We start from the raw sequence: 26,269 nt of genomic DNA, 5'->3' as shown, positions 1-26,269 counted from the left end.
TAGTTGGAGTACCGTCTGGCCGGGTCGATACGCATGACCTTGGCCGGGGGGCTTACGCTTAAATGTCCAACAGAAATCGGGCACTTTAATGTGTGGACAAAAAACACAGTGCAGCTAAATGTGAGGCAATCAGGAATTTACGAGCCACCAAAACATCAAAATCATATAAAATCGAAATCAAATAAATGGCCAACATTTGGGCGACAGATTATTGAGGCCAATCTGTGAGTTATTCGTGCTGCTGCAAAATATGGCCATTTTGTATATTTTGCTGGTGGTGATAATTTAATGGGCCATAGCTGAAATTTATGCAACTGCCCGACTACGTTGCCAATGAAATGTCGCCATCATTTGTGGGCGCCACTTGAGTGATTGGCCTTCCAGTGCAGATGAGGCCTATGTGCAGAATAAATGAAAACAAAAAATTGTTTTGCAATCAGTTGGCAAATTCAATGGACTTCATTCAATTTAAGTCGTAAACAATTTCGCTGCTGACGCCAGAGGCTTGGCCAAAAACTGTGTGTTCGCAAGTAAACAAAAACTTAGGTCCTGTTGCCATAAACAGCTTGGCCAACATCAAATCTGGCATGGCTCATAAAAACGCACAGCGCTCAAATTAAACAGGCACGCGCACCATTCTCCATTCAGCGTGGCGTTTCCGTTTCCGCAATTTTATTGAAAATAACAGACAGGGCAAAGTTAGCCCAAAAATTTGTAATTTATATACGAGATAATAAAACCATTTGAGGAGACAAAACTTTATGCTGATTCCAATATCAATATATTATGCTAAGAAGTATAGATAAAAACAATTTTAATGGTTCGCTTCAGGTTTCTCACATCCATGAACTAGTTCGTCCCTTATTAAATAAATATTTAATGTAAAGCTACAATTAATTTCAATAATGTAGCGTCATTGAAATATAGCAAAGTAAATAATAAAAGTAGAACATTATTTAACTAAACCAGTTTTTTTTCCTTTTGATATGGTTCAGATTCGCCTTAGATTAAGCTTCTTGTTAAGGTTAAGAATTTCAAATTTCCGATAAAGCCGATTTCATTAACAATATCCTATAGTTAAGGTTATAATAGAATGATAACAATTCTTTTTTCAATTTGTATTTTATTCCAAAAATAGTATTCACAATTCCTTCATTCACATTTGCAATGCACTCAAATTGCAGGCTATGACTATTCAAAAATCAATTGGTAATTTTTACATTAAGGATACTTTACAGGTTGCCTTTGAGCAACAGTTTAGTTGATGCGATTTGTCACAGCCGACTGCTCCGCAAAGTTGGCCAACCATTTGCCCACTTGCTCTTGGTTAAGCTCCAGCCATTTGATGTTGGCCTTGACCGTTTCCAGTGCCTGTTGACGCGCAGCAGTGCCAGCGCCGGCCTCAGGATTTTTAGCAAAGAACTGCTGCATCTCCTCCAACTTGGTTTGCGTGGCAAAGCGAGCGGTAATGGTGGGAATAAGGCGACCCAAGGTGCGCTCATTGATACCAAAGCGTTCCACCAGCTTGTCCCAGTTTTCACGCACATAGTCCCAGACGAGGCTCTGACCCACTGGATTGGCGGAAATGTAGCCCAGCAGCGTGAAGTAGTCCTGCCGGCGCACATTGTTCTCGTCCCAAGCCAAGTTGATATAGCGCTGCAGCAGCCAGGGCACCTTAATAGCCGCCAGCGCGTTCATCAGCTTAAGCTTCTCCTGCGCATCGGGCTCAGTCAGATACAGCTGCCAGACCTGATCCCAGGCGGCCTCAGTGTTCACCTGTTGTAGCCCGAAGTAGTAGACAACGTCGCGAACATCGGGATTGGGACGTGTGTCCGGGCTGGCCAACCACTGGTTAAACAAGGTGGCAGCCTGCTCAAGTGCACTCTCGTCTCCAACACCGCAGGCAGCGCTCAGCACCTTGATACGCAGTTTACTAATAAATACAAAGAAAAGTATAATAAATAACAAACTTAAGCTATATGTAGTCGCATATACTTTTCCAGATGATCCGTGCCCACGGTAAAGGTAAGCTTCTCCACAATGGGCGTCAGCAGCTTGCGCGCATATTTCGTAAAGTCCTTATAGGCATTCGTATAGTACACACGATTCTTGAGCGCTGTCAGCGATGCGGTGCCCACGCTCCAGGGCACATAGTCCTGTTCGTTTTCCAAATATGTGCTCAGCTCCAGCGCAATGGTATAATTCAGCTGTGCCGCGTCCGCCAAAGCATTGGCATCGTTTAACAAATGTGCACGATCCGCAGTGCTAAAGGTTTCACGTGATGCCTTCAGAGCTGACACCAATTCGGTCCATTGCTCCTCGGCATAGTTGACACGATAGTAGCCCACCTGATCTTTGTTCAACTTTACCCAACTGACAGTGCTGGGCAGCGTGATGCTAAGCTCATTGTCGTTATAGTTAAAGATTGTGGTCTTTGGCGTGCTGTCTTCGCTGGTTATGTAGGTAATGGGTATAGACCAGCGATAACTGCGAAGGGAGCAGAAACAGTTGAGTAGGTTGCTATTAGAGTGTAAGGCAGTGCACCTACTTGAAGGAAGATGGCTCGACTTCAGCACTATAGTCATCCTGATTGGCTAGGAAACGCTTTTGGGTTAGCTTGTAAACATTGCCATTCTTCACAACTTCAACCACGGGCAGACCCATCTGTTCCGTCCATGTTTGCATGATTTGCCTGTAAGCTCAGATCAATTAGTTTGGTTAAGTGCCAGCAGCAATTGATGCACTTACTTGACTTCATAGTCGAGACCCTCCTCCTCTTCAATGGCCGTCAAATAGTCATCGGTGGTGGCCGTGGTGTAAGTGTGACGACGCAAATAGCGCGTAGTGGCATTCTGCAGTCTTGCTTCGCCAACAAGATTCTCGAGCATGCGCACCAAAGCGGCGCCTTTGGAATAGGTAATGGTATCAAAGTACTCGGTAATTTCAGCAGGGCTCTCAATGGACTTGACAATGGCATGCGAAGCGAGCGTGGCATCAATCTTCAGCACAGGATGCAGCTCCTCAGTCACAAATTGATTCACCTACGTAATGAATGAGAGTATATAAGCAAGATCTCCGACAAGCCAATGAATAAACAGATCTTACCATATCCCAATCGGCATGCATATGGTGCACTCCCTTATACTCAATGAATGAGGCGAAGCCTTCGTTTAGCCACAGATCGTTCCACCAGTTCATGGTAACCAAATTGCCAAACCATTGATGCGCCAGCTCATGGGCGACCACAACAGCGACGCGTTGCTTATTAACGCTGGAGCTGGTGCTCTCATCATAGAGCAGCGCCGTTTCACGGAAGGTCACTAGACCCCAGTTCTCCATGGCACCGGATACAAAGTCGGGTATGGCAACCAAATCCAGTTTGGGCAGCGGATACGAGATGTTAAAGTAATCTATATAATGCGCCGTAATGCCGGCACCGATCTCCAGCGCGTATTCTGTCTTATTAACCTGGGCAGGTGGTGCAAACACACGCAGCTCGATATTGGTTTCGCCCACGGTGGTTGTGGTGTGCGCAAAGTCCGAGATGACAAAGGCGGCCAGGTAGGTGCTCATGGGCAACGTCTCCTCGAAAGTAACCTCCGTCACATCGCCGTCAATGTACTCGCTCTGTAAAAGAAGCAATTCTAGAGAAAGTCTATGATATGTGGGCTTTAATGTTCTTCTTACGGCAACTGGCATATTGGACAGCACATGGTAATCATCGCCGCTGGGCCGGGCAATTGTTATGGCAAACTGCGCCTTCAGATGCGGCTCATCGAAGCAGGGGAACGCTTGGCGGGCGTAGGTGGGCTCGAGTTTCGTACTAGCAATCCATCTGTGAAAAAATTGAACAATTAGTATAAGCAAAACAACTTGTTAGTTAATTTATAAATGTGTTGGGTTAATTAAGGTGCATGCATTTGTTAGCTTAAGAAGGTCACAGCTGCGTCTACCTGGAGCGGTTTTTCAGCTTATTGTAGTATGAACTTTGGTACAGCCCCGTTATGCGATCGACTAACGAGCCATTAAATTTCAGATGCAACGTATAGTTGCCCACTTCCAGTGGCTGGGCGAATTCGCTGACAAAGTACTCGTATTCGGGATAGGCAAAGGTGAGCGTTGGCTTGATTTCCGTCAGCGGAGCACCCGAATCATCCAAACGCTGCAGTTGCTCGTGGCTCACATTCAGCTGTTTGACGTGCACGGGTATAAATGCGATAGGGTCCAGCACCTGCAGATTGATGCTTATGTTGCCCGTATAGCTCTTGGAGTTAAAATCTGGCCTCAAGTGCAAATTATATTTTCGTGCTTTTATCGCTTTGGGCAAACGGAAGCCAAGTTTCTGCAGGACCCGGCTGGCAGCACGTATTTCAGGCGATATGGCGGCCATGGCGTTTGACTTTTTCGTGGTGGGCACTTGGGTGGTCTGTGCGCGAAGATCTGTTTTTTTTATTTATTGTTTTTTTTTTATCAGTAATTCATGAATTAGTTCAAATTATTTATTTCTTCAACTTATACAAAATCAGTGCGCCGAACAGCTGTGGCGTTATCGATAACGATAACAATATCAGCTTGGTATGCTGAGCAAATCGCTTGCAGGCAACACAAAGCTTATTGCTATGAGTGCAGCGGTTGCTCGGCGCGCATTGGCTCAGCATTTGAATTTGCATTGAACAATTTTTAATTTATGAGCGTTTCTTATTTTTAATTTAACACAAACCTGAGAGCACGCTCAAAATTGGTTTCGTGGACAATAACTGATCACGATCCACATATATGGTGCGTATTGTGTCGTTTACTACGCTCAGCGTACCCCCGCTCGCCTGCTGCTTCTGATGCTCGTCAGCAATATTTTTGCCGACATAAACCAAAGCGCCGAGCAGAAAACTGCAGAGCACCAAAAGAAACACACAGAACGCGACCAGAGTGAGGACCGTGTTGCTCGGCGATTTCTTGTGTGCACGATTTGTGTCCTTGATACGATGATTGTCGTCTGTGGAGAGGCTGCTGCGTGGACGCACGTTTTTCGTCGCGTACATGCCGTTGACTTTTTTCGTTTTTGTTTTTGTTTTTGTATATACTATTTGGTTTTTCGGTGTTTATGTATTTAGCTGTTGATTAACTAGGCGCTATTTACACTGGTGCTGATACATTTAAAATGACTTAGCGAGCTATAAAATGGTTAACAAACATTTTACATTAGCTGGAGTGCGTCCAGATTTACATAGCTCTGACTTTCTATTTTTTAAAACAATCGCAGTTAAACACAATAATTTAAATTCTAGCCCGACAAAAATCGAACTCGATGCACCTCATAAATTTCTATAAAATTTTCGATAGCAATCTCACATTTTGTGAAATCGATTAATATCGATTTCCTACACGGGTCTTTTAAAACACGAACGGCAACTAAGAACTAATAACAGGATATCTCCTAGTCGTCTAGAGCAGCTTAGTTAGTTGGCTTAGTTAGCTACGATTTGAAGTTATTGCAAGTTGAAGCTGTTCGAAGCAAAAATCTATTTTGTGACCGCCCAAAAATTTTATTATTTACTGCATTTTAAGGCTTGAAATGTAGCTCAAAAACTAATTTAAGCTGCGATTGAGTAGCGTGTCATCGTCACACGTAATTTGAGCTTATCGTAAACAGACCAAATTACAGACGTTGCTATTATCACATTTTCGTTAGTTATTCCCTATAAACAGAGACATAACATTTGTTTGCTTTGCTTTTGTATCTTGTGTACCGTTTCCGTCACATTTGACTTGATTTCATTGAGAGTTGATGCGATGTTGTCTCCATTGCAGGATCAATCAAATGTAATCTCTACGCTGTCACGTAATGGAGTTGGTCATTTCGCCTTTTCTGTGTAATTGTAGCGACTTAAAGCCAAGTCTTACTTTTAGTTGTTGTTGTTTTGGTTGTTGTTGCTGGCAAGCCGCAATGTTGTATTACAAATTTCCAGGTTTATTGCAATTGCAGTAATACGACCACAGGCCACTTTCTATAGGGGCGTCGGCGTCGGCGTCGTCGTCTGTGTGATTGACTGATGGTTGGAAAGGTTGTTGGCTTTTTTTTTAGATGATTTGCAAGACAGCTCCCTCTCTCTCTCGCTCTCGCTCTGTCTCTCTGTTTGGGCTTATGTCATGGGAAACATTATTCGCACCAAATTTGCATTGTAATTCTATTGAATTAGCCATAAAATGCAGATGCGGTAGTCAAAGCTGCTCTACTCATGTCATCTCATATACATGAACAATAAGCCAATAAACCAATTACCATAAAGCTTATGGTCAAAATGCGATTGTTCAAAACCGAGAGATTAATCGAGCCAAATAAAAATGATTAACTTGCTTACAAACTGCCAAGCAATAGGCATTAAGTCCAGCCTTTGGCAAAATTAAAAACATAACTAAACACATTGATTGCTTTAAAGTGCTTTGAAAGCTTTTCAGTAGCTTTTGCGTTGAAGTCGTAAAAAGGTAAGGTAAAAAACTGTTAACATTTAAAGTTATTTTCTTGAAATTACATTTCATAATATATGTATCTGTTTTTATTTTAGAAAAACCTCTATTTTGTTGCACAACACTGTTGAGTAGCAATTACTTTATGCAAGCTAATAGAAATGGGTCTTTTCTTTTTATTTTAGAAAAGTCTCTCTTTTGTTACACAACACTAGAGAGTATTCCTTTCTTTTTGCAGGAATATAGAAAAGTGTCTTTATTTTGTAATTTAGAAAAAGCTTTTGTTACACAGCACTGGTAGGTAGCCTTTCCTTTATGCAAGCCAATCAAAATGTGTCTTAACTTTGAATTCTCATAATACAGCGCCTACAATTGTGATTTTTTAGTCGTATTGTGTACTCACACTTATTTGTGTACACACTTGAGTAGCTCGGGCCGCAACGAATTGATTAAGATTTAAATGCGGCTATGCACAATGTGAGCGTATGCGTTAATTTCGGCAAGTTGTGCGAATGCGAATCTCAAGTGTTGAATATTATGAATATGCTAATATCGAGTGAGCTGCACAAATTGTCTGGGGCAGCGGCAAGCGCTTGCCAGCTCTGATCCAGCTCATCATTGTGTCGTCTCTCTGACTCTGAAGCCTACGATGATGCAATGCATTGGCGTTGACTCAATTAGGCTGCAGACAAGAGCCACTACAACAACAACAACAACAACGACAAACGGAAAAACAACAATAAAAAAGAGCATAAACAACAAATGCGGCATAAAAATTGCATGACTACCTTATAAGCCAAACACTTGATGTGGCAGCTGCAAAGTATCTGCGACTGCATAATTTTATACGCCTCATTGTATCTGCATCTTGTACACTCAGAGAAAAAATCCAAGAACCTAATAGTCAAATCTAGCCAAGCTCAAATTCTTTATTGAGGAACTTTTTACAAGCAGAAATTCCTGAATACAAATACAGAAATTGTTACTTTTAAGAACGATTGAGCCTTATTTCATATATGAAAGTTATTGTTATAAGTATTTTATGCTTCACCCGAATTCCGTGCTTAAAATAAGAATATTCAAGAATACTTTGTACTTAAGTTTTCAAGACTTAAACGGTTTGATTTTTATTCGAAATTAAAAATAGATTTTCTTTTTGTCATTTCGTTTTTTTTGAGTGTAGATCTAAGGTTGGTTACTCATCAAGCTCGAGGAAAATGTCAAATGGCAGAACAGTTATGCTGCCTTGTTAATGAATGTGGCATTAAGTCAAATACGTTTTAATTTCCATTTAATTAAATTCACGAACTAAAGTTGAATGCACTCGCAGAATGTTATTGTTATTAAAAATAATTTGTTGGTTTATTCAAACGTTCAGTGACTTTTTTTTCCAATTTCACAACTTTCCCAAATAAATAATTAAATGCAAAGTGCGCCCCACAAATGCCCAAAAAGTGAGTCGCGGCCACATAACAAATGCCCTGGCCCAAGCCCAGGCCCATTGCCAGCTCTCTGATTGGGTCACTGTGACGCATGCAGGGCCCCCAATACGTGACTGCAATTGAAAATACGCTCAGACACATATATGATAAGTATTTCAAACGCACACCCAAAAGTTAAAAAAAAAAAACTACGAAAATCAAAACAAAACGAGAAAGAAAGCTATCTTCGGCACGCCGAATATTTAATACCCTTGCAGACCGGATCTTTTCATAATGCTCATAATGCATAAGAACCTCATTTTCGACCGATCGTTCCTACGGCAGCTATATAATATTGTGGTCCTATCCAGCCGGATCCGACATATGTAATGCGTGCAACAGAAAGGGACCATGTGCAAAGTTTCATGACGATAGCTTTAAAACTGACAGACGGAAGGACTCGGCTTGACTTGGCTATTGATACTGATTAAAAATATACTTTATGGGGTCGGAGATGTCTCCTTCTATGCTTTACACAGTTCAAGACAAAATTATAATTCCCTCTGCAAGGGTATAAAAACGAAGAAATGCTTGCAACAGTTTGCCTGTTATGCACAATAATTAAATAGTATTCGATTTGTTTTAATACGTTACGTAAAAACGAAATAATAACGATATTGAAATAAGGGAAAGTAGTAGTTGATATATACCTATATGATGTACCCAAATTTTGTACAACTTTATTATATTCCCTTATTGTGCACATTAGTATATATTATGAGTTAATAATAACTATAGACTACCAAAAGATATAAAAAAGTAATTATTTCTTCGGTACAGAATAAATCTCAAGATTAAAATCTATTCATCAACTATACTTATAGTTATGCATTTTTATTTGGGTATATATCAACGCCTTTGGTCCTGTACTTCAATTAAGACATCACATGATCTACTAAGAGCATGTATTCATTAACTATTCTAAGATATAATACCCTTTTATCTCTCACTATCATAATCTCCCTCAATCTCTACTAATTCAATTATTTGTTGTTTATCCGAAAACCCATTTATCGATCTTTATATTTGTTTCACAAACCTTACAGATTCTCTTTTAGCCAAAAAATATAAGTTTATGTTGACTAATAAAATAAGCTACATTTCACTATATTAAAAATGGTTTTCTTTGATTATTTAGACTGCTTTCACATGCATTCTAAATGAAAGTGAGGAACTCTTGATTGAAGAATTAGTTTTCACAAATGCAAATTAATCAAAAATTGTGCTCTCAGACACATGATCAAGTATAATTTGGTTATTTATCAAAAAGAGCTGACCTTCATTTTTTCCAAACACCAAAGAAGTGAAAGAAATTTAAATGGGTTCGACTGACAGTTGGCCCAAAGGCGTCAAAGTGAAATGGGAAGGGAAAAGAAAAGAAATCAGTGCCAATGAAAACGAAAAATGTTTGAATAAAGCGCGTTGCCCGAACTTCTCAGAACCAAAACATAACAAAAACATGAAACCAAAAAAAAAAACAAGTGAGAGAAGTTTGTAAGAAAACCAGAATCAACTGCGACAAGAAACGGAAACAACATTTAAGTCGATGTCGACCCATTTCGTTTGAGCTGTTGAAGAAAGTATTTTTTTCTAGATAAACGAGCGGCAGCTTCTGCCAGCTATTCAAGCGCTTGGCTGCAGCTTGTAAATGTAAACACAAGACAGAAGCAAGGCGAAGTCGCCGCCGCCGTCGACGTCGACGTCGTGTATTGGCCGATTTTAAGGCCAAGAACTTGCGCGGCAAGTGAACTATGAGAGAGGCTGAGCAGAAGCCTGTTTGCCGGCTAGCTGTGAGTAGAAGGGGGCGGCCAAAGGGGGTGCTGCTGGCTTGGTGGAGCAAACGCAGTTGCAACCTGTTTTGCGTGCGTGAAACTTCTGCTGCCTCTTGCGTTCATATTTATTGTGTTTATTGTTGAAAGTCAAAGTTGGCATAGAATTCAATGGCCGCATTTGTGTTTTATTATTATTATGAAAACGTATTAAAATAAGTTTTCGCCTCACTGCGCTCAATTAGTAATATAATGGCACATTGCCCTCGCCTGGACAATGACAACAACAAAAACTGTTCGGTGCCCAGAAAATAAAATTTAAACGGTATTCATTGCACAAATACATACATATGTATGTAAGATGTACGTAGATGGATATCTATTACAAAGACGCTCATAATTCGCACTGAACAGTTGGTTGGCTTATTTTTGTGGGCATTGCGCTTTGCGCAGCTCTACTTGATTTACAGTTAGGCAGTGTGACAGCAGATTTTTTCTTAATTATTAACCATGCCCAGCCAATAACTGCTCTATTTAATAACGGCACTCGGCTTAAGCTGTTGCTTTACTTAATTCAAATCGATGCCGCGCACGTTTCACATTCGCACGAGCGCGCGAGAGGGCGAGAGACGAGATCGGAGTTCGTTGAAGCGATGCGCATTGACAAACGACAACCGTCGCGCTCAGCTTTGAAATTACAACTAAAAGTCGGCTGTCAAAGCTGCTGCTGCGTGCAAGCTTTCCCGAAAGCTTTGCTCAACAGCTGAGACCGGCTTATTGAACACGCACCAGTTCATTAAGCACTAAGCTCACGAGCTTTTACTCTACGTAGTTTAGTTAGGATTTTAAGCGCGTAGTTTGTTGTTTTTTTTAAATCTAACTTAAAAACCAAATGCCTCAATACACTCACCTCTTATTGCCCTCCGCATCCGTATAGCTGCTTCTGTAGGCACCATATAGATTGTCCAAATTGCAGTCAAAGCTAGCGGACAGCGTATAGGCCTTGTTCGTGCTCAGCACCTCCTTCAGCTCGATTATCAGTAGCTCTCGCGTATCATCCAAATAAAATTTGTCGATGGCGATGCGCATGCGCGCCATCATATTCAGAATACTAATGCCATGCACATTCAGATCCTTGGCGTGCAGCACTATCAAGTTGGTCACTGCGTCCAACTGGAACTGTATGGAGACGGTGCCCTCACAGGCTCCCGTATCCAGATCGGGATGCAAATAGAGTCGATAGCGTATGGGCCTCAGCTCAGTCGGCAGCCGATATACAATCTAGTTGCAGTTGTAAAGATTCGGTGAATATACATAATTGATAACAAGGAAGTCGTTAAAATACGATAAGGCACGCGATAAAGAACTTTATTATTGGTCGCTATCTTAACTAGCTGGACTGAGTCCGCCACAGTAATATCTGACGCATTTATCCCGAAAGTAATTGGCCTGTAATCGTGATCTTTATTAGTAAACCATATTTGAGAACAGTTTGTTAAATAGTTCAGAATTCGCTGCGTAAGTGCGCCTCAAACTGTTCTGTTGGATCGGACAGCACATTGGTCTGTATATAATCCTCCAGTACATCGAGTTTCTCTCGGGCCTCCGACAGCTGCAGCATCAGATTGTCCCTGTGCACCACAACAATGACCAGGGCCAAGGCCAAGCAAGTTGACAGCAGGCCAAAGAAAATGGCCACACGCTCCGCTGTGATATTATCTAACGGAAATAACTGCAAGCTTTAGCCCAGAATTTGCAGGGTATTGACCACGCCTTACTCTTTAGATTTGCCATTAATCTGCCCATTTTAAGTTACCAATATGTACGAAGGCTGCAACCAAACTGACCGCTGGTCAACGCGCAGCGTTTTTTAGGCAAGATAAAAAAATAAACGGCAAAACCCCAAGCCGATAATCGACCCCAGAAAAAAAAAACCTAAAGGTCCATATAGTATGATAATATGTGAATTGGTGCTAATGCCGCCTTTACGGCACAATGACTGGGGCTATAAACGAGAGCAAGTACATACCTCTTCGGGATTGGGCAGTCCGGTGGGCAGAGTGGGATAGATGGGATTCGGATTGGCAGACGTCGAGCTGGGCGTAGTGTTGCCTGGTGTGGTGCCGCCAGGTGTGGTGCCGCCACTGGGCGTGGTGCCGCCACTTGGCGTAGTTACCCCACCTGGAGTGGTGCCGCCACCTGGTGTTGAGTCTCCCGGAGATGTACCCGGGGAGGTGCCACCGCTGGGTGTTGTAACTCCCGACGTGGTGCCCACGGTGGGACCGGCTGTTGTTGTACTAGAAATGAGCACCTCCAGCTTATCCATGGCATCTTGCAGATCATTCTCCAGATTAGCGTTCTCCACGGCCAACACAATTGTGGCAACACAAAAGGCCGTCGTGGTCAGGCCCAAGCAGATGGCCACCACCTTGACCGTTAGCCCTGATCGAAAATGGATTATAAATTCCATATATCATTTTTATAGCAGTTGTAACACTCACAGGCAACCATTTTTTTATTTAATGTAAAGTCCTTGCTCTAGGATTCGCGCTCTTGCCAAACCACTTGCACTGTGCAGCGCGTTTAGACTTAAACTAACTGGAAAACTCGCATCTGAAAAACAATTTGGACTTGATAAACAGATTATTGATATCTGGCCAATTGGGCTGGGCCATAGTTAACGATATGGGGCTAGTGCGATATCATTATAATGGGGGGCTCTTAAGTTTATATGGTCCAATATATCCATATATCCGACGTGGCCGGTTTGATTCGGAGTTGGGTTTACGACTATGACAGGCATTTTTTATCAAAGCTATCGAAGTGCCTGGTTTTTTAAGGGCCACTAAAATCGCCACTCGGTTGTGTAAAATAAAATGCATAGTTTAAATTTACGACTTGATTTGTTTGGTCTACTTTATTGTTATATTTCTTGGCCATTCGCCTTATTATGCAAGTAATTGAGGAAATATTCCACGGAACGGAATTTATTGAATTAGGGAAATTTGTGGTCAATTTTTTACAATGGGTTTTTAGAGGTCAATGGGGCGGCCGTACCGCTCAGCCAGCTGGCAATGTCGTCGGAGTTCTCCTTGAGCCAGTTAATGTTGTATTTGATCGTCTCAACTGCCTGCTGCCTGGAACTGGCGCCCGCTCCAGAGTCTGGATACTTGCTGTAGAACTCCTGCACTTCATCCAGTTTTATCTGGCTGGCAAATCGACTCGTTATGCTGGCTATCAGCTTGCCCAGATTGCGATCATTGAGGCCAAATCGATTGATGAGCTGTGGCCACTGCTCGCGATAATAATCCCAGACAATGGGCTGACCCACCGGATTGGCGGCGATGTTCTGCACACAGGTGAAATAGTCCTGGGAGCGTACAATGCTCTCATCTGTGGCCAGCTCGAGGAAGCGATAGAGCAGCTGACTATCCTGCACAGCCGACAGGCCGTACATTAGCTTCGATTTCTCGCTGGCATCGGACTCGGACTTGAACAGCTCCAGAAGCTGCTCCCAGCTGGCTTCGCTGCTCGTCTGCTGTATGCCATAGTAGTAGACCAGCTCGCGCAGATCGGGCGCTGGGCGATTGGCGGCGGTTGGCGCGTTTAGCCACTTGGTGAATAGCTCCTCGGCTTGCTGCAGGCAATCTTCCACGCCCAAGGCACAGGCTGCGCCCAGCACAGAAACACGCAGGCGGCTAAAGGAAGAGAGCGAGAGAGTTAGAGTAGTATGCAGCCGGCTGGGATATATCCCATATATGTATATATATAGTGTGATTTGCACTCACTTGCCCAAATGGTTGTCGTTATCGACTGTCCAGCCGACCTCCTTGTAGACATTGGTCAGCAGGGTGCGCGCATAGCTCAAATAGGAGACATAGCTGTCGGTGAACATGAGGTTGCTTCTGAGCGACAGCAGCTTGGAGGTGGCCACATACCAGGGCACAAAGTCCGTCTCCTGCGACAGGTAGGCGGTCATCTCCAGCGGCACGCTGTACGACAACTGGCTGGCATCGGCCAAGGCGAAAGCATCGTCCAGCAGATGTGCGCGATCCGCAATATCGAAACGCGTTGGCTGCTCAACCAGCTGCTGGATGAGCTGCTGCCAAATGTCGGACTCATAGTTGACGCGATAGTAGCCCAGCTGATGGGAATTCAGTTTGAGCCATTTAACATCCGTGTTGACAGCCACGCCCACCTCATCCTGATCATACTCGAATATGAAGCTGTGCACCTCGTTGCTCTCCGACGTGTCCAGAAAATAGGTTATGGGCACACTCCACTTATAGCCAAATTCAGTGGACTCGACCGCCTCCTCATAGCTGGCCTTGTTCGAGAGGAAACGCTGTTGGCTAATGATGAAGCCAGCTTCGCTTGCGCGCCGCACATTGAGCACCGGATAGCCCATCTGCTCCGTCCAGGTGCGCATGAATTGGCTCACATTGAAATCGGTGACCTGGGCGGCCACCTCCGTCAGGAAGTCATCGGTGACAGTGTTGGCGTATTGGAATTTGGTTAAATAGTTGGTGACCGCCAGCTCGAAATTCTCGGCGCCGACAACGGACTCCAGCATGCGCAGCACAGAGCCCGCCTTCTCGTAGCTGATGGTATCGAATATGGCCGTGATTTCATCCGGAGATTCCACTTTCTGTACAATGGGATGCGAGGAGAGCTTGGCATCGAACACGAGCACCGGATGCAGTGCCATTATTTGGAATTGTTCCAGCTAAAGGAGAATGCGAATGAGATGGACTTTTCGATGTGAATCCCCGAATTCGAGCTTACCATGCCCCAATCTGGATGCACTGCATGCACGCCCTTGTACTGCATAAAGCGGGCGAAACCCTCGTTTAGCCACAAATCATTCCACCACTTCATGGTGACCAGATTGCCAAACCATTGATGCGTAATCTCATGGGCCAACACACCGGCTATGGACTGTTTATTTAGCGTGGAACTGTAGTCCTCGTCGTAGAGCAGCGCGGTCTCCCTGTAGGTGACCAGGCCCCAGTGCTCCATGGCATTGGAGGCAAAGTCCGGTATGGCAGCCATGTCCAGTTTGGGCAGGGGATATTCGACATTAAAGTACTGTATATAATATTCGGTGACGGCTGTGCCGAATTCCAACGCGTATTTCACTTTATTCAGCTGATGGGGCGTGGCAAAGGCGCGCATCGCAAAATCCTTGCCAATGCCATTCGCATTCACCGTGCTCGACTCCGAGTCAAAATCGGAGACAATGATGCAGGCCAAATAGGTGCTCATGGCCACACTGGTCTCAAAGGTGGCCATCGTGTTCTCGCCTAGATTTGTCGTCTCCTGCATTGAATAAGATGAATCCAATGCTCAAAGAAGATAAAAACAATGCTAAACACACACGTTGACCTACCGTTTGATCCATGTTGGAGAGCGCGTGGTAGGAGCCGGAACTGGGATGCACCACGCTGATGGCATACGTAGCCTTCATGGCGGGCTCATCGAAGCAGGGGAACGCCTGTCGCGCATAGGTGGGCTCAAATTTGGTGGTTGCAATATCGCTGCACGAGAGAGGGAGAGAGAGAGAGAGTAATATGTGGCATGCTTTTAGGCTGCGACACAATGAAGCCCAAAAAAACCCGCGCTCTACTCACCGGTGCTGACCGGCTGGCGTTGTATAGCTGCTGCTGTAGAGCCCAACCAGCTTGTTGATCGACTGGCCCTCGAACACAATGCCCAGCGTGATGACCGCATCCACGGGCAGCTGCTCCTGCATATTGATGATGAGAAACTCGCGCACCTCGTCCAGCTCATGGCTCTCCAGCTCCCGATTCTCCACATAAACGCTGGTTATGTTCAATTTGTGGGAATGCAAAACGATTTGTTTGGTCGCCTCCAGCACTTTAATTGTGATTTTCTCTTGGCCCGTAAAGGTGCCCGCTTCCAAATCGGGATGCAGATAGAGATCATAATGCTGGGGCTCGAGTGCCGTTGGCAGACGATAATCGATCTAATGGGACAGAATACGCTGATAAGCTAAGCGACCCGCTTTTAAACATTCACACACCCAGACGGACACTAACCTCCTCTCGAGTCTGACGCTTCTGGCGTTTATTGGGGTCCACTGCAAGCTGCGATCCATTAAGCGCCTCGTACATGTCAATCTTTTCGCGCATATCCCGCAAATCCGCCTCCAGCTGGTTGCGCTGCACAGCGACCACAATTGTGGCCGCCGCAAGGGCCGCAACGGCCCAAAACAGAGCCACCCGTAAAAAATTGCCGTGCAAAAACATCTTGGCCGTTTGATCGACGGCAGCTAACTGAAGAAATTGGCGACACTTTAGCCGTATTCATAATAGAGCCAAACGATTGTAGCCATATTTTTGTAGCTAATTTTTAATAATGGGCACTTGAGTCACTTTATGGCCAACATCGCCGATAATGCGCGTACAACTAGAACTAAAAGCAATTTGCCGTCCATTTGCTGGTGCCCCACCTGATAGCCAGTTAATGGAGCAGCAGAGATCGCTCAGCGATGACAAATTGAGTCGCAAGCAATATAGTTATTTCGACACTTACCGAGCTGTTACACTCTACCCTCATACCAAATGGGGCATGAGGGCGGGCCTATTGGGCTTGTGCTATGTCCAATTCAACCAATTCGATTTGCATATTTTGGCTTATGTCTGTCCGAGTGCCACGCCCACTGGTAGCTTTGATAATCAGTAACATGTAAATGTCTTTATCAATACATTTGATACACACACAGAAACGCTACCTATGACATGTCAAATAGATAAAATAAAAAACATGTTTTTGATGCCCTGATATCCAACGAGTTACCAAATTCGCAATTTAGCTTCTAGTATAGTATATACAGACCAAGTATCTTTCGTTTTGTGGCCAACTAAATTCTTAGCTTAAGTTTTTTTTATTAAATCCATTATTCCTTTACCCATTAAATAGGTAAAAAAAGTGTATGCCCTAGTCGGGCACACCCGACTAGAGTAGCCTTAGTTATTTTTCTCAATAAATGTCTAATCTTTATTTTACGTATACGCAACGTGTATTTATTTATTATGGCAATTCGATGAATACAAAGCTGTGCCACTTTTAGGGTATTCCGCTAGCCCCCTTGGCCTGCTGCCTGCCCCCTAGTGCAGTCGCTGTTCCTGCGTTTCCAGCCAGGCGTCGACGCTTTCGAGATTTTCGGCCAGCCAGACAATATTATTTTTGACCGTCTCCAGTGCACGGACACGTGCTGCTGTGCCGGCGCCAGCTTCTGGATACTTGGCAAAGAACTGCTCCATCTCCTCGAGCTTCGTTTGGGTGTGGAAGCGAGCCGTTATCGAGGGTATCAGATTGCCCAGATAGCGTTCGTTCAGACCGAAGCGTTCCACCAGCTGCAGCCAGTTCTCGCGCACATAGTCCCACACGAGCGGCTCACCCATGGGATTGGCCGAGATATAGGTTAGGCAGGTGAAGTAGTCCTGACCACGTACATACTCCTCGTTCCAGGCCAGATCAATGTAACGCTGCAGCAGCCACGGCTCCTGTATGGCGGCCAGGCCATACATAAGCTTCGACTTCTCGCTGGCATCGGCCTCGTTGATGAAGAGCTGCCAAACGGTTTCCCAAATCTCCTGATTGCCCGCCGACTGCATGCCATAGTAGTAGACCGTCTCGCGCACATCGGGACTGGGACGCGTATCGGGCGTCGCCAGCCAGCTCTTGAACTGCTGGCCGCCTTCAGTCAGGCAGGACTCGAGACCCAAGGAGCAAGCGGCGCTCAAGGCGGTCACTCGCAGACGGCTGAAGAGAGAAAACAAACGAGAAAAGAGAGCCCGAGTTAGATAGATTGTGGTAGAACAAGAATAGAAAACAACAAAAAATCGAATTAAGGGTTCTCTAGTCGAGGGTGCACGACTGCAAAATACCCTGTACCCAGCTTTTAACTAATGTGACGATATTTTTTAATAGTTAAATATTGTCGCCTTTATGAATTCCAAAATTAGTATGTCTAGGTCTTAAGATCGAAATTTGTAGATTTCCGGCAAATGGGTGAAGTTATCGATAACTTCAAATAAAATTTAAATTTCAATACCTAAAATTAAAAGAAAAAACGTTTTTCGAAACTATATAAATTCTGGAGACTTTGTAGAGCTATCTAGAAAAAATATAATCCTTATCACCCAGATTTCTAATTTAAGACCTTCATTAATATATTGACTCAGCCCAACTTCATGATCAATTATATTTTATAGGTATGTGCCACAGTGAAAACTCTAATAACCAACACTCCTGTTAGGCGGGCACCCCTTTTAGGCGGACACTAGCTCTTAAACCATCATAAATTATGCCAGTACATTTGCCGCTATTAGACGGCTGTTCGCCCAAGATAGTTTTCACTGTACTACAGTGCTGCACCACAGTGAAAACTAGCGGACACTTCTTTTAAGCGGACACCTCTTCCTCCTCTATTTGGCAAGCTCTCCTCTAAAGCAGACACCGTCCATATACTCTTTTTCCCATTTTTAATGGGCACAGGGTGGAAAAAAGATTAGAGAAAACCCCGAGGGATTCCCCGTGTGCTTTGCTTTTAACAAATCTCCACATACTTATCCAAATGATCCTCGCCCACAGTCCAGGTGAGGGACGAGTAAATGGGCTCAATCAGAGCTGTGGCATATTTCTTGTACTTGACATAGCTGCTGGTGTAGAACAGGGTGCGCTTCAGGGATGTCAGCTTGGAGGCAGCCACGCTCCAGGGCACATAATCAAGCTCCTTGGCCAAATACTTGGTCATGTCGAAGGCAATCTCATAGGGCAGCTGCGTGGCATCGGCCAGGGCAAAGGCATCATTGAGCAGGGAGGCACGGTCACCAGCGCTGAATGCGTCCGGGTTGGCGACCATTTGATTGGCCAGTGCCTGCCACAGGGACTGCTCGTAGTTGACGCGATAATAGCCAACCTGATCGTGATTAAACTTGATCCACTCCACAGCGCTGGGCACAGTAATGGTGACTGCACAGAGATTGATGTGATAGTGATCATTATGGTTTAGTATGGACTGGAATATAGATGCCAGCACTTACTTTCGCTCTGATCGTGATAAAACCAGGCGCGCTGCACCGTGGCATCCGCGCTGGTGGTATAGGTGATGGGTATGGACCAGCGGTAGCTGCAATCGTATAATAAATAATATATGTGTGAACATTTCAATCTGATAATCCAGACAGTAAACAAATAAAGATAAGGCAATAAATAACTGGGAAGCTTACTCGAATTCCGAGTACTCGTGCACTGCATCATAGTCATTCGGATTGGCCAAGAAACGCTTCTGCGTTAATTTGTATTCAGTGTCCGAGACCTTGGTGATCGTGACCGCCGGCAGACCCATCTACAACGAATTGGGTTAAATGTCTATGCAAATCTGGCGGGCATGCTGCACAAAGCGATCTTCTTCACCTGCACTGTCCAAGTGAGCATTATATCCGACACATTGTACTCCAGACCCAATTTATCAATCTCCGCAAAGAAGTTGTCCGTTACGGCGTTCTCGTATTTGTATTCATTTAGATAATTGGTAACCGCTGTGCGAAAGATTGTCTCGCCCAGAAAGTCTTCCAACATGCGCACCAGAGAGGAGCCCTTGGAATACGTAATGGTGTCAAAGATTTCCGTTATCTGATCCGGATTTTCAACCTTCTGAATGATGGGATGCGAGCCCAGAGTGCCATCCAGGGTAAACACTGAGTGCAAAGTACTAACGATAAACTGATCTCGCTGTAAAATTAAAAAAAATGGATTAATTAAATTTGATTTAGTAAAATAAAAATAATATTTAACAAAATAAAATAAAGCAACAAAATGGAATACAATTTATCTTTAAAATAAAATAATATAAAAACGAGAAAGAAGAACTATCTTCGGCACTCCGAAGATATAATACCCTTGCAGACCCAACCTTTTCCTAATGCTCATAGTGCTTTGCCCGTATCTAAGAAGAACAGGGAAAATAGTAAATGCCGAGTATGATTAAGATATCTTGAAAAACAAACAAATTTTGCATACAACAACTTAATTTTCGACCGATCGTTCCTATGGCAGCTATAAGATATAGTGGTCCGATCTTAATAGGATTTTGAATATATATGAGGAGCATAGTAAAACTAATAAATGCCGAGTTTGATCAAGATATCTTGATAAACAAAAATGTTTTTCATATAAGAACCTACCCTTCAACCGATCGTTCCTATGGCAGCTATATGATATAGTGGTCCGACCCAGCTGGTTTGAACATATGTACTGCGTGCAACAAAAAGAGGGACTTCTGCAAAGATAGCTTTAAAACTGAGAGACTAGTTCGCATAGACACAGACAGACGGACATGGCTATATCGACTCGGCTGTTAATACTGATCAAGAATATATATATTTAGTGGGGTCGGATATGTCTTCTTCAATGCGTTACACATTTTACCCTCTGCAAGGGTATAACAAGTAAGGGTGGCCTAGTCGGGAGTGCTCGATTATGGGATACCCAGACATTTTTTCTACTAACACCAAATGCCAAATGGCAAAGGGATACTGGCGTTAAAGAAAATAAATATTTATATTATTTTTTATAGTTTTAAAGATATTTGATCTCCATATACTCTACTCGAAGCTACATGCCATGATTGGTGACTCTAGCTCTTAAAATCAAAATATAGGATTCTGATATCGAAATATATCGCCTTTTATTTATTGCCTGGGAACGAGGCAAGCTATCGATTATCGGAAAGAAACTTCTACTGCGCGGGCACTAGGAGGGCCTATTTTAAGTCTCTGGCTCTGGTAGGTTCTGAGATCATAGAGTTCATACGGACAGACGAAGGGGCCGACGGACACGGCAAGATCAATTCGACTTTTGATGCTAATCAAGAATAAATATACTTTATGGGTTGAGGATGCTGCCTTTTATAAACCTTTGCACCGTTTTAATCTTTTTACCCATCAATGGGTTCAGGGTATAATAAATAAAATAATAATAAAGAAACTATATGTATATATAAACTGAAATTTATGGCTCGACTTTGTGGATTATTGACTTACCATTTGCCATTCGGGAAAGACGGCATCAACGCCGAGATACTCAATGAAGCTAGCAAAGCCCTCGTTTAGCCATAAATCATTCCACCAATGCATAGTAACTGATAGCAGGGAAATCGAAAAAAAAATATATATATACCAGTTGGGTTAATCCTCCTTATCAGTGGAGGGGACATAAGTACCTAAATTGCCGAACCACATGTGCGCAAACTCGTGTGCTATCACGCTGGCGATGCGCTGCTTATTCACAGTGGAGCTGGTGGCCTCCTCGTAGAGGAGCGATGTCTCCCGATATGTGACCAGACCCCAGTGCTCCATGGCACCGGACACGAAGTCGGGTATGGCCGCCATATCCAGCTTGGGCAGCGGATATTCAATTTGGAAGTAATCAATATAGTACTCGATGACGCCCTTGCCCACCGTTAGCGCGAGGTCAACCTTGTCGATCTGCTCGGGGGTGGCATAGACGCCCATGTCGAAGGCCTCGCCGATTCCCTTGGTATCAATCTGCACCGTTTTGGCCTCAAAATCGGAGACAATGAAGCACGCCAGATATGTGCTCATGGGCACGCTCTTGGCGAACCTGACCTCCGTGTAGGTGCCCTTGTCAAGCTCCGATTCCATGTTCATGTTGGAGAGCGCATGATAATTGTCGCCCGTCGGATGCACCAATGTGATCTCAAAGGTGGCCTTCAGGGCGGGCTCATCGAAGCAGGGAAACGCCTGACGAGCGTAGGTTGGCTCAAACTTGGAGGTGGCTATCAATTTGCGGCTCTCATCGGCCTTCACGTACGAGGAGCTGTATAGACCCACAATTTTGTTGGCCATATTTCCGGAGAATTCGATATTGAGCAGTACGAGGGCGCCCGCGGTCAGTTTCGTATTCAAATTGATGATGAGGAACTCCCGAACGGTATCAAATGTGTAATCTGTGACCAAAATGGTGACCTCATCCGATTGGAAGACATGCACACCATTGATTTCCAGATAAAGTGAATGCAGTATAATCTGGTCCGTGGCCTCGTTGACGGTTATGTTGATTGTCTCCTCGCCACTAAAAGTGCCCGTCTCAATGTTTGGATACAAATAGAGATCATAATTGTTGGGTATCAAGGCGCTGGGCAGGCGATAGTCAATCTGTTCCGGCGCCGCAGTGGTGCCCGGCTCCGGGGTTGGGCCCGGCTCCGGTGTTGGGCCCGCACTGGTGCTCGACGGCGCCGCCGTGCTGGACGCCAGGCCCGCCTCGAGCAGATCGAGCTTATCCTGGGCCTCACGCAAATCGGCTGTCAAGTTCGCCTTCTGCACGGCCAGCACAATTGTCGACACGGTAAACGCCGTCAGCGCGACGCCCAGACAAATGCTAACCAATTTAGCGGTTATTATCATTTTCGTTTGCGGCCTCAATCCAAAACCGGCGACATCTGAATTGCAACTAAGCGCCCATCATGGACGCCCAGTGATAGGTAACCCACGAGCCGTCACACTCACATATATCTTAATTGGACGCTGAGTGATACCGTCATGGACTGATTGCTAATCTAATCGCAATCGCAAGTCGAACCCGGCACTCACCCACGTCAAGAGCAACTGCGGCCATAAGAATGTGTATTATATATACATACATATATATATATATATATTTATCTGGCATATTTACGGGCCAATCCATTCTGTCCGCATTAGCGGATTCGATTAGAAAGCCAAAAATCTGCGCGTTTTTCCTGCGCAACAAGAATTCCCAATCTCTTGAACAATTTTTGCAGAAACTCCCGGCGCCAGCTTCCTAACTTTCCCTAGCGCCGGCGCCCACATGTGTGTACATATTTACATATATATCCTATATTTGTGTTGAGACCAATTGACCAAAGTTTTTACCCAAATTGACTACCTGATCGATTGCGAGCAGCTCGCCCGGCTTTGGTTTTGTGTATTACCCCGGCGCTTTAGGTACTTAAAAAACCCTTTTCCGGTGCCTACGGCAATACGGGATTCTCGGCCTAATTAGAGACTTTTGGTATTTTCATTGTGTTAAAACCCAAAACATGAAATTTCCGCGCATGTTTTTCAAATGCCTGGCAATATGTAATATTATTTCCCTTATGATAGGGAAAAAAAAGTGTGGCACGATTTACGGGAACATGCGCATACATATATGTACATCCATTAATCTATGGCAATAATATTGTCGCTTGTCCATGGAATTTGGAAATTTGGCTATAAATTAGGATTAGATATGAGTTGTGAGTGAACTAAGCCATTATCAGTATTACATGCACATTTATAGTTTAATCAAATAGTAATCTTAGCCACTAGGAGAGAGTCGAGTAGGTGTCGGACAGAGTTGCCAGACCTTAGGTGTTTATTTGGTTTTGTTTTAATATTTTAAGCATTAGACGTATTATAGCACAGTCTGTGCGGCTAAGAGTTGCCAGACCGGCAACATATGTCCCTTTATGGTTAAAAATATTCTTTAACAACCTCGGCGTTTTTCTAGAAATTATTATTAAATTTTCAGCACTTAATGATGACATTCAAATGTTAGTTTTTCAATAATTCAATAATTTTAGTTAAATCCAATATTTATCTAAATAACAGTATTCCAGTCTATCCGACTGAGCGTTGCCAGAGCGTTAACATACGTTCGTTTCTAGTTTATATATATTCTTAAATAACTTGAGTGTTTAGGATGACACTTAAATGTGTTTGTATACAAAAAATCCAGATTCTATCTTCACAGCTTTAAGCAAACCCATTTCAATGGGTACAGGGTATCAGTATGTGAGCGAATATGTATTAGAGCGAATATCATAAAACTTGTTGATTTATGATAATGGCTTGTAATTGAACTTTGCCTTATACGACTAACTCATGCCGTTTAGCCAAGTCGTGGCATTTACTGTTGTCCGGAAATACCAATAATATGGGCGAGCATGGGCAATTCTGGCTGGCAGGCTAGAGCCTGGTCGAGGGATTCACAAACAGCTTACCGCAAAGCGCAATTAATTTTCCATATTCTATTATTTGTCATATGTTTTGTTAGATAATTGGCTTTGCCAGCCGAGTTGGCAAAACACAGGACTACAGCCCGGAGTACGGCTGCAAATGCACGCCGTACGCCGAGCATTGATATTGAGCAGTTGGGAAAATCCACGAAAGTGAATGGATTCGATTGAGTTTCATTCATGAACACGTAGTGTGCGCTGCAGGACATCTACCTGCCTAAGCGTGGGAAAGTTGCTGGCGACGAGGATCGACGCCGCAGGACGGACGCCGGGCAGGTAGAGGGGAATAAAACTGGGCTGCTCCGCAATTGCGTCGGGCCAGGATCTGTTGGGTTATTTGTGAGGCGCTGGGAGTTTCTTCTGTTCATGAAAAAGTCCCAAGTTGACAAAAGGCAAATTTCCGGTTTTTCGCTGTCGCCTCGTATTTCCCACGGCCCAAGCTTGTGACTTGGTATAAAAACTAGGCCCAGGCTCCTGACAGCCCACAGTCGACCCAAAGACATCACAGAGATCACACACACAACACACACACGTCCAACAACATTATGTTTTATATCATACAAATATTCCTGAGCTTTGCCAGTAGCGCATCGTCGGCCAGCTTGGTGGAGCCGATGAACTACTATCAGTATACACAATTCCAGGCGCCGCTCTCCTGGGAGGCCATCAGCAGCAGCAGCTTGGACCAGGCCATCAGCAGCTGTCAGCAGAGCTTCAAATGGCAGCGCTGGAATTGCCCCAGTAGTGACTTTATAAGGCGACGCACGGCCCCGAGTGGCGCCCAGGAGCTGGATCGCGAGGATGTCTATGTGGCCGCCATATCCATGGCCGCCATATTGCACACGCTAACCAAGGACTGTGCCAATGGTGTCATCGCCGGCTGCGGCTGCAGCAACAATGCCCTGAACGTGCCCTGCGCCCATGAGCCGGCCAAGGCGATGCAGCTCTATGAACAGCGCTATGGCATTGGGGCCGGTGCTCCGGCGCATAATCAGCGCGTGGTTGGCGCCCTGTTGGAGCGTTCGATGGAGCAGGAGTGTCACTGCAAGCGGCACAGCGCACAGGGCAGCTGCCTCGAGGAGCAGTGCGTGCAGGTGCTCAAGCCCTTCGAGTCTGTGGCACAGGATCTGCTGAACATGTACGATGATGCCATACAGCTGGACACGACCTCAAGGAATCTGAAGATCATGTGGCAGAACATACCGCTGGACTCACTCGTCTATATGCTCGACTCGCCCAACTATTGCCAGCCCGAGACCAGCGGACGCTGGGCGGGCACACGTGGCCGCCAGTGCGCCAAGCATGCGGCCAGCAGCGCCGAAGAGCGTCTCTCCTGCCAACAACTGTGCCGGGTCTGTGGATTCCGTGTGCGTTCCCAGCATGTGCGCAGCGAGCGGCGTTGCAACTGCAAGCTGGTCTGGGGATTCCGTTTGCAGTGCGATGTCTGCGTCCAATTGGAGCGACAATACAGCTGCTACTAATCATACAGAGAGAGTAGGAGAGAGAGTGCGAGACTGAGCGAAATATCAATTTGGGGCGCTGGTTGAGCCACGCACCGCACCGCAGCCGCAACAAGAAAAGCAAGAACAACAACAAGAGTTGTAATTAGTTGCCTAGACTTAAGTTAATTTATTTGTACCCAATGCTAATTTATTACCTAGACAAAAACAATAGACAATAAATACGTAACTGAAAATAGATATTTTGTGTTGGTGCATAAATCATTTAGGCAACTCTTGACATTGACTGCATTTATTTGCACATGTGTAAAGTCCCAAAGTTGATGTCATACGATAATCCGTATTATGCCCATTTTGTATGCCCTTAACTTGCATAGTGTCTAATCAGACACAGGGCTTCCAAGCGGGTCGAGATCGAGTACCAACCTATATCATATCACAATATTAGTGGGTTGGATAAAAGTTAAGAAATAATAAAATCAACCTCAAATAAAACTGCTCAGATCCTTTAAAATACATATACATATACTCCTCTATCTTGCCATATTTGTTTCTGATCCAACTTAGACCAATTAATACCAATAGTAGAGGTATACTCTTCTTGTCACATAATGTAAACTATCTCATATTTTAAATCAGCATCAAGAATCAAGCGAAGAGCTGTGGCCAATTGGACTTAAAGCTTACATGTTGAAACCTAATAGAGAATCATTTTTATTTTTTGCAAACAGTAAAAGTTTGTCGGTTCGGCATACCATATCATATAGAAAATATCTGTTAAAAATAGTTTATTTTTACTAATTTCTTTTCAGCTTTTCAAAATGGTCAAATCAAAGAATGCTTCTATTATTTGAGCAAGCTCTTTATCAGACTCGAACTATTATATCATTCGATTCAATAGACAAAATCATTCGAAATTTTTTAAAAATATAACGCATCCAAATACATAAATAAGTGTAATTTCTTGGTTTGTATACCATTGTAGAGGTTATTATAATTTAGACATGAAGTGTGTAACGCATG

At 44.2% G+C, this 26,269-nt stretch overlaps 4 protein-coding genes across 5 annotated transcripts; 1 reads left to right on the top strand and 3 right to left on the bottom strand.

The window, feature by feature from the left end:
- Positions 1-1,103: 1,103 nt before the first annotated feature.
- On the bottom strand, positions 1,104-12,340 carry LOC135438649 (glutamyl aminopeptidase). Of its 2 annotated transcripts, none has more exons than XM_064697030.1 (9): positions 12,217-12,340; positions 11,745-12,157; positions 10,626-10,996; positions 3,688-3,835; positions 3,106-3,627; positions 2,749-3,041; positions 2,549-2,692; positions 1,996-2,487; positions 1,104-1,933 (listed from the first exon to the last, which is right to left on the bottom strand). In XM_064697030.1, the coding sequence occupies exons 1-9, from the start codon at positions 12,224-12,226 to the stop codon at positions 1,258-1,260; spliced, it is 3,069 nt and encodes a 1,022-aa protein (XP_064553100.1). In that variant the 5' UTR covers positions 12,227-12,340; the 3' UTR covers positions 1,104-1,257. The 2 variants fall into 2 exon arrangements, with proteins under 2 accessions (XP_064553100.1, XP_064553099.1); XM_064697029.1 differs by lacking the exons at positions 10,626-10,996; positions 11,745-12,157; positions 12,217-12,340 and adding exons at positions 3,954-4,440; positions 4,721-5,171; positions 10,285-10,414.
- On the bottom strand, positions 11,053-11,567 carry LOC135438652 (uncharacterized). Its single transcript, XM_064697036.1, has 2 exons — positions 11,494-11,567; positions 11,053-11,434 (listed from the first exon to the last, which is right to left on the bottom strand). Exons 1-2 carry the CDS (start codon positions 11,519-11,521, stop codon positions 11,220-11,222), a joined length of 243 nt encoding a protein of 80 aa, XP_064553106.1. The 5' UTR covers positions 11,522-11,567; the 3' UTR covers positions 11,053-11,219.
- A 259-nt stretch (positions 12,341-12,599) lies between the features above and the next one.
- LOC135438496 (uncharacterized) lies at positions 12,600-22,222 on the bottom strand. The gene is made up of 13 exons (XM_064696822.1): positions 20,967-22,222; positions 20,788-20,885; positions 19,160-19,477; positions 18,973-19,091; positions 18,787-18,872; positions 18,310-18,715; positions 16,849-17,503; positions 15,775-16,029; positions 15,346-15,701; positions 15,105-15,252; positions 14,501-15,034; positions 13,504-14,441; positions 12,600-13,413 (listed from the first exon to the last, which is right to left on the bottom strand). The coding sequence occupies exons 1-13, from the start codon at positions 22,168-22,170 to the stop codon at positions 12,735-12,737; spliced, it is 5,796 nt and encodes a 1,931-aa protein (XP_064552892.1). The 5' UTR covers positions 22,171-22,222; the 3' UTR covers positions 12,600-12,734.
- A 1,418-nt stretch (positions 22,223-23,640) lies between these two features.
- wntD (wnt inhibitor of Dorsal) lies at positions 23,641-25,357 on the top strand. Its single transcript, XM_064696963.1, has one exon. It carries the CDS (start codon positions 24,332-24,334, stop codon positions 25,265-25,267), a length of 936 nt encoding a protein of 311 aa, XP_064553033.1. The 5' UTR covers positions 23,641-24,331; the 3' UTR covers positions 25,268-25,357.
- The last annotated feature ends 912 nt before the right edge of the window (positions 25,358-26,269 follow it).

The sequence above is a fragment of the Drosophila montana genome, unplaced genomic scaffold (genome assembly GCF_035044405.1).
Source record: "Drosophila montana isolate Dmon_TW-CO22-7 unplaced genomic scaffold, ASM3504440v1 contig_3848_1, whole genome shotgun sequence".
Lineage (NCBI taxonomy): Eukaryota > Metazoa > Arthropoda > Insecta > Diptera > Drosophilidae > Drosophila > Drosophila montana.
This window is presented reverse-complemented; position numbering and strand designations above follow the sequence as displayed.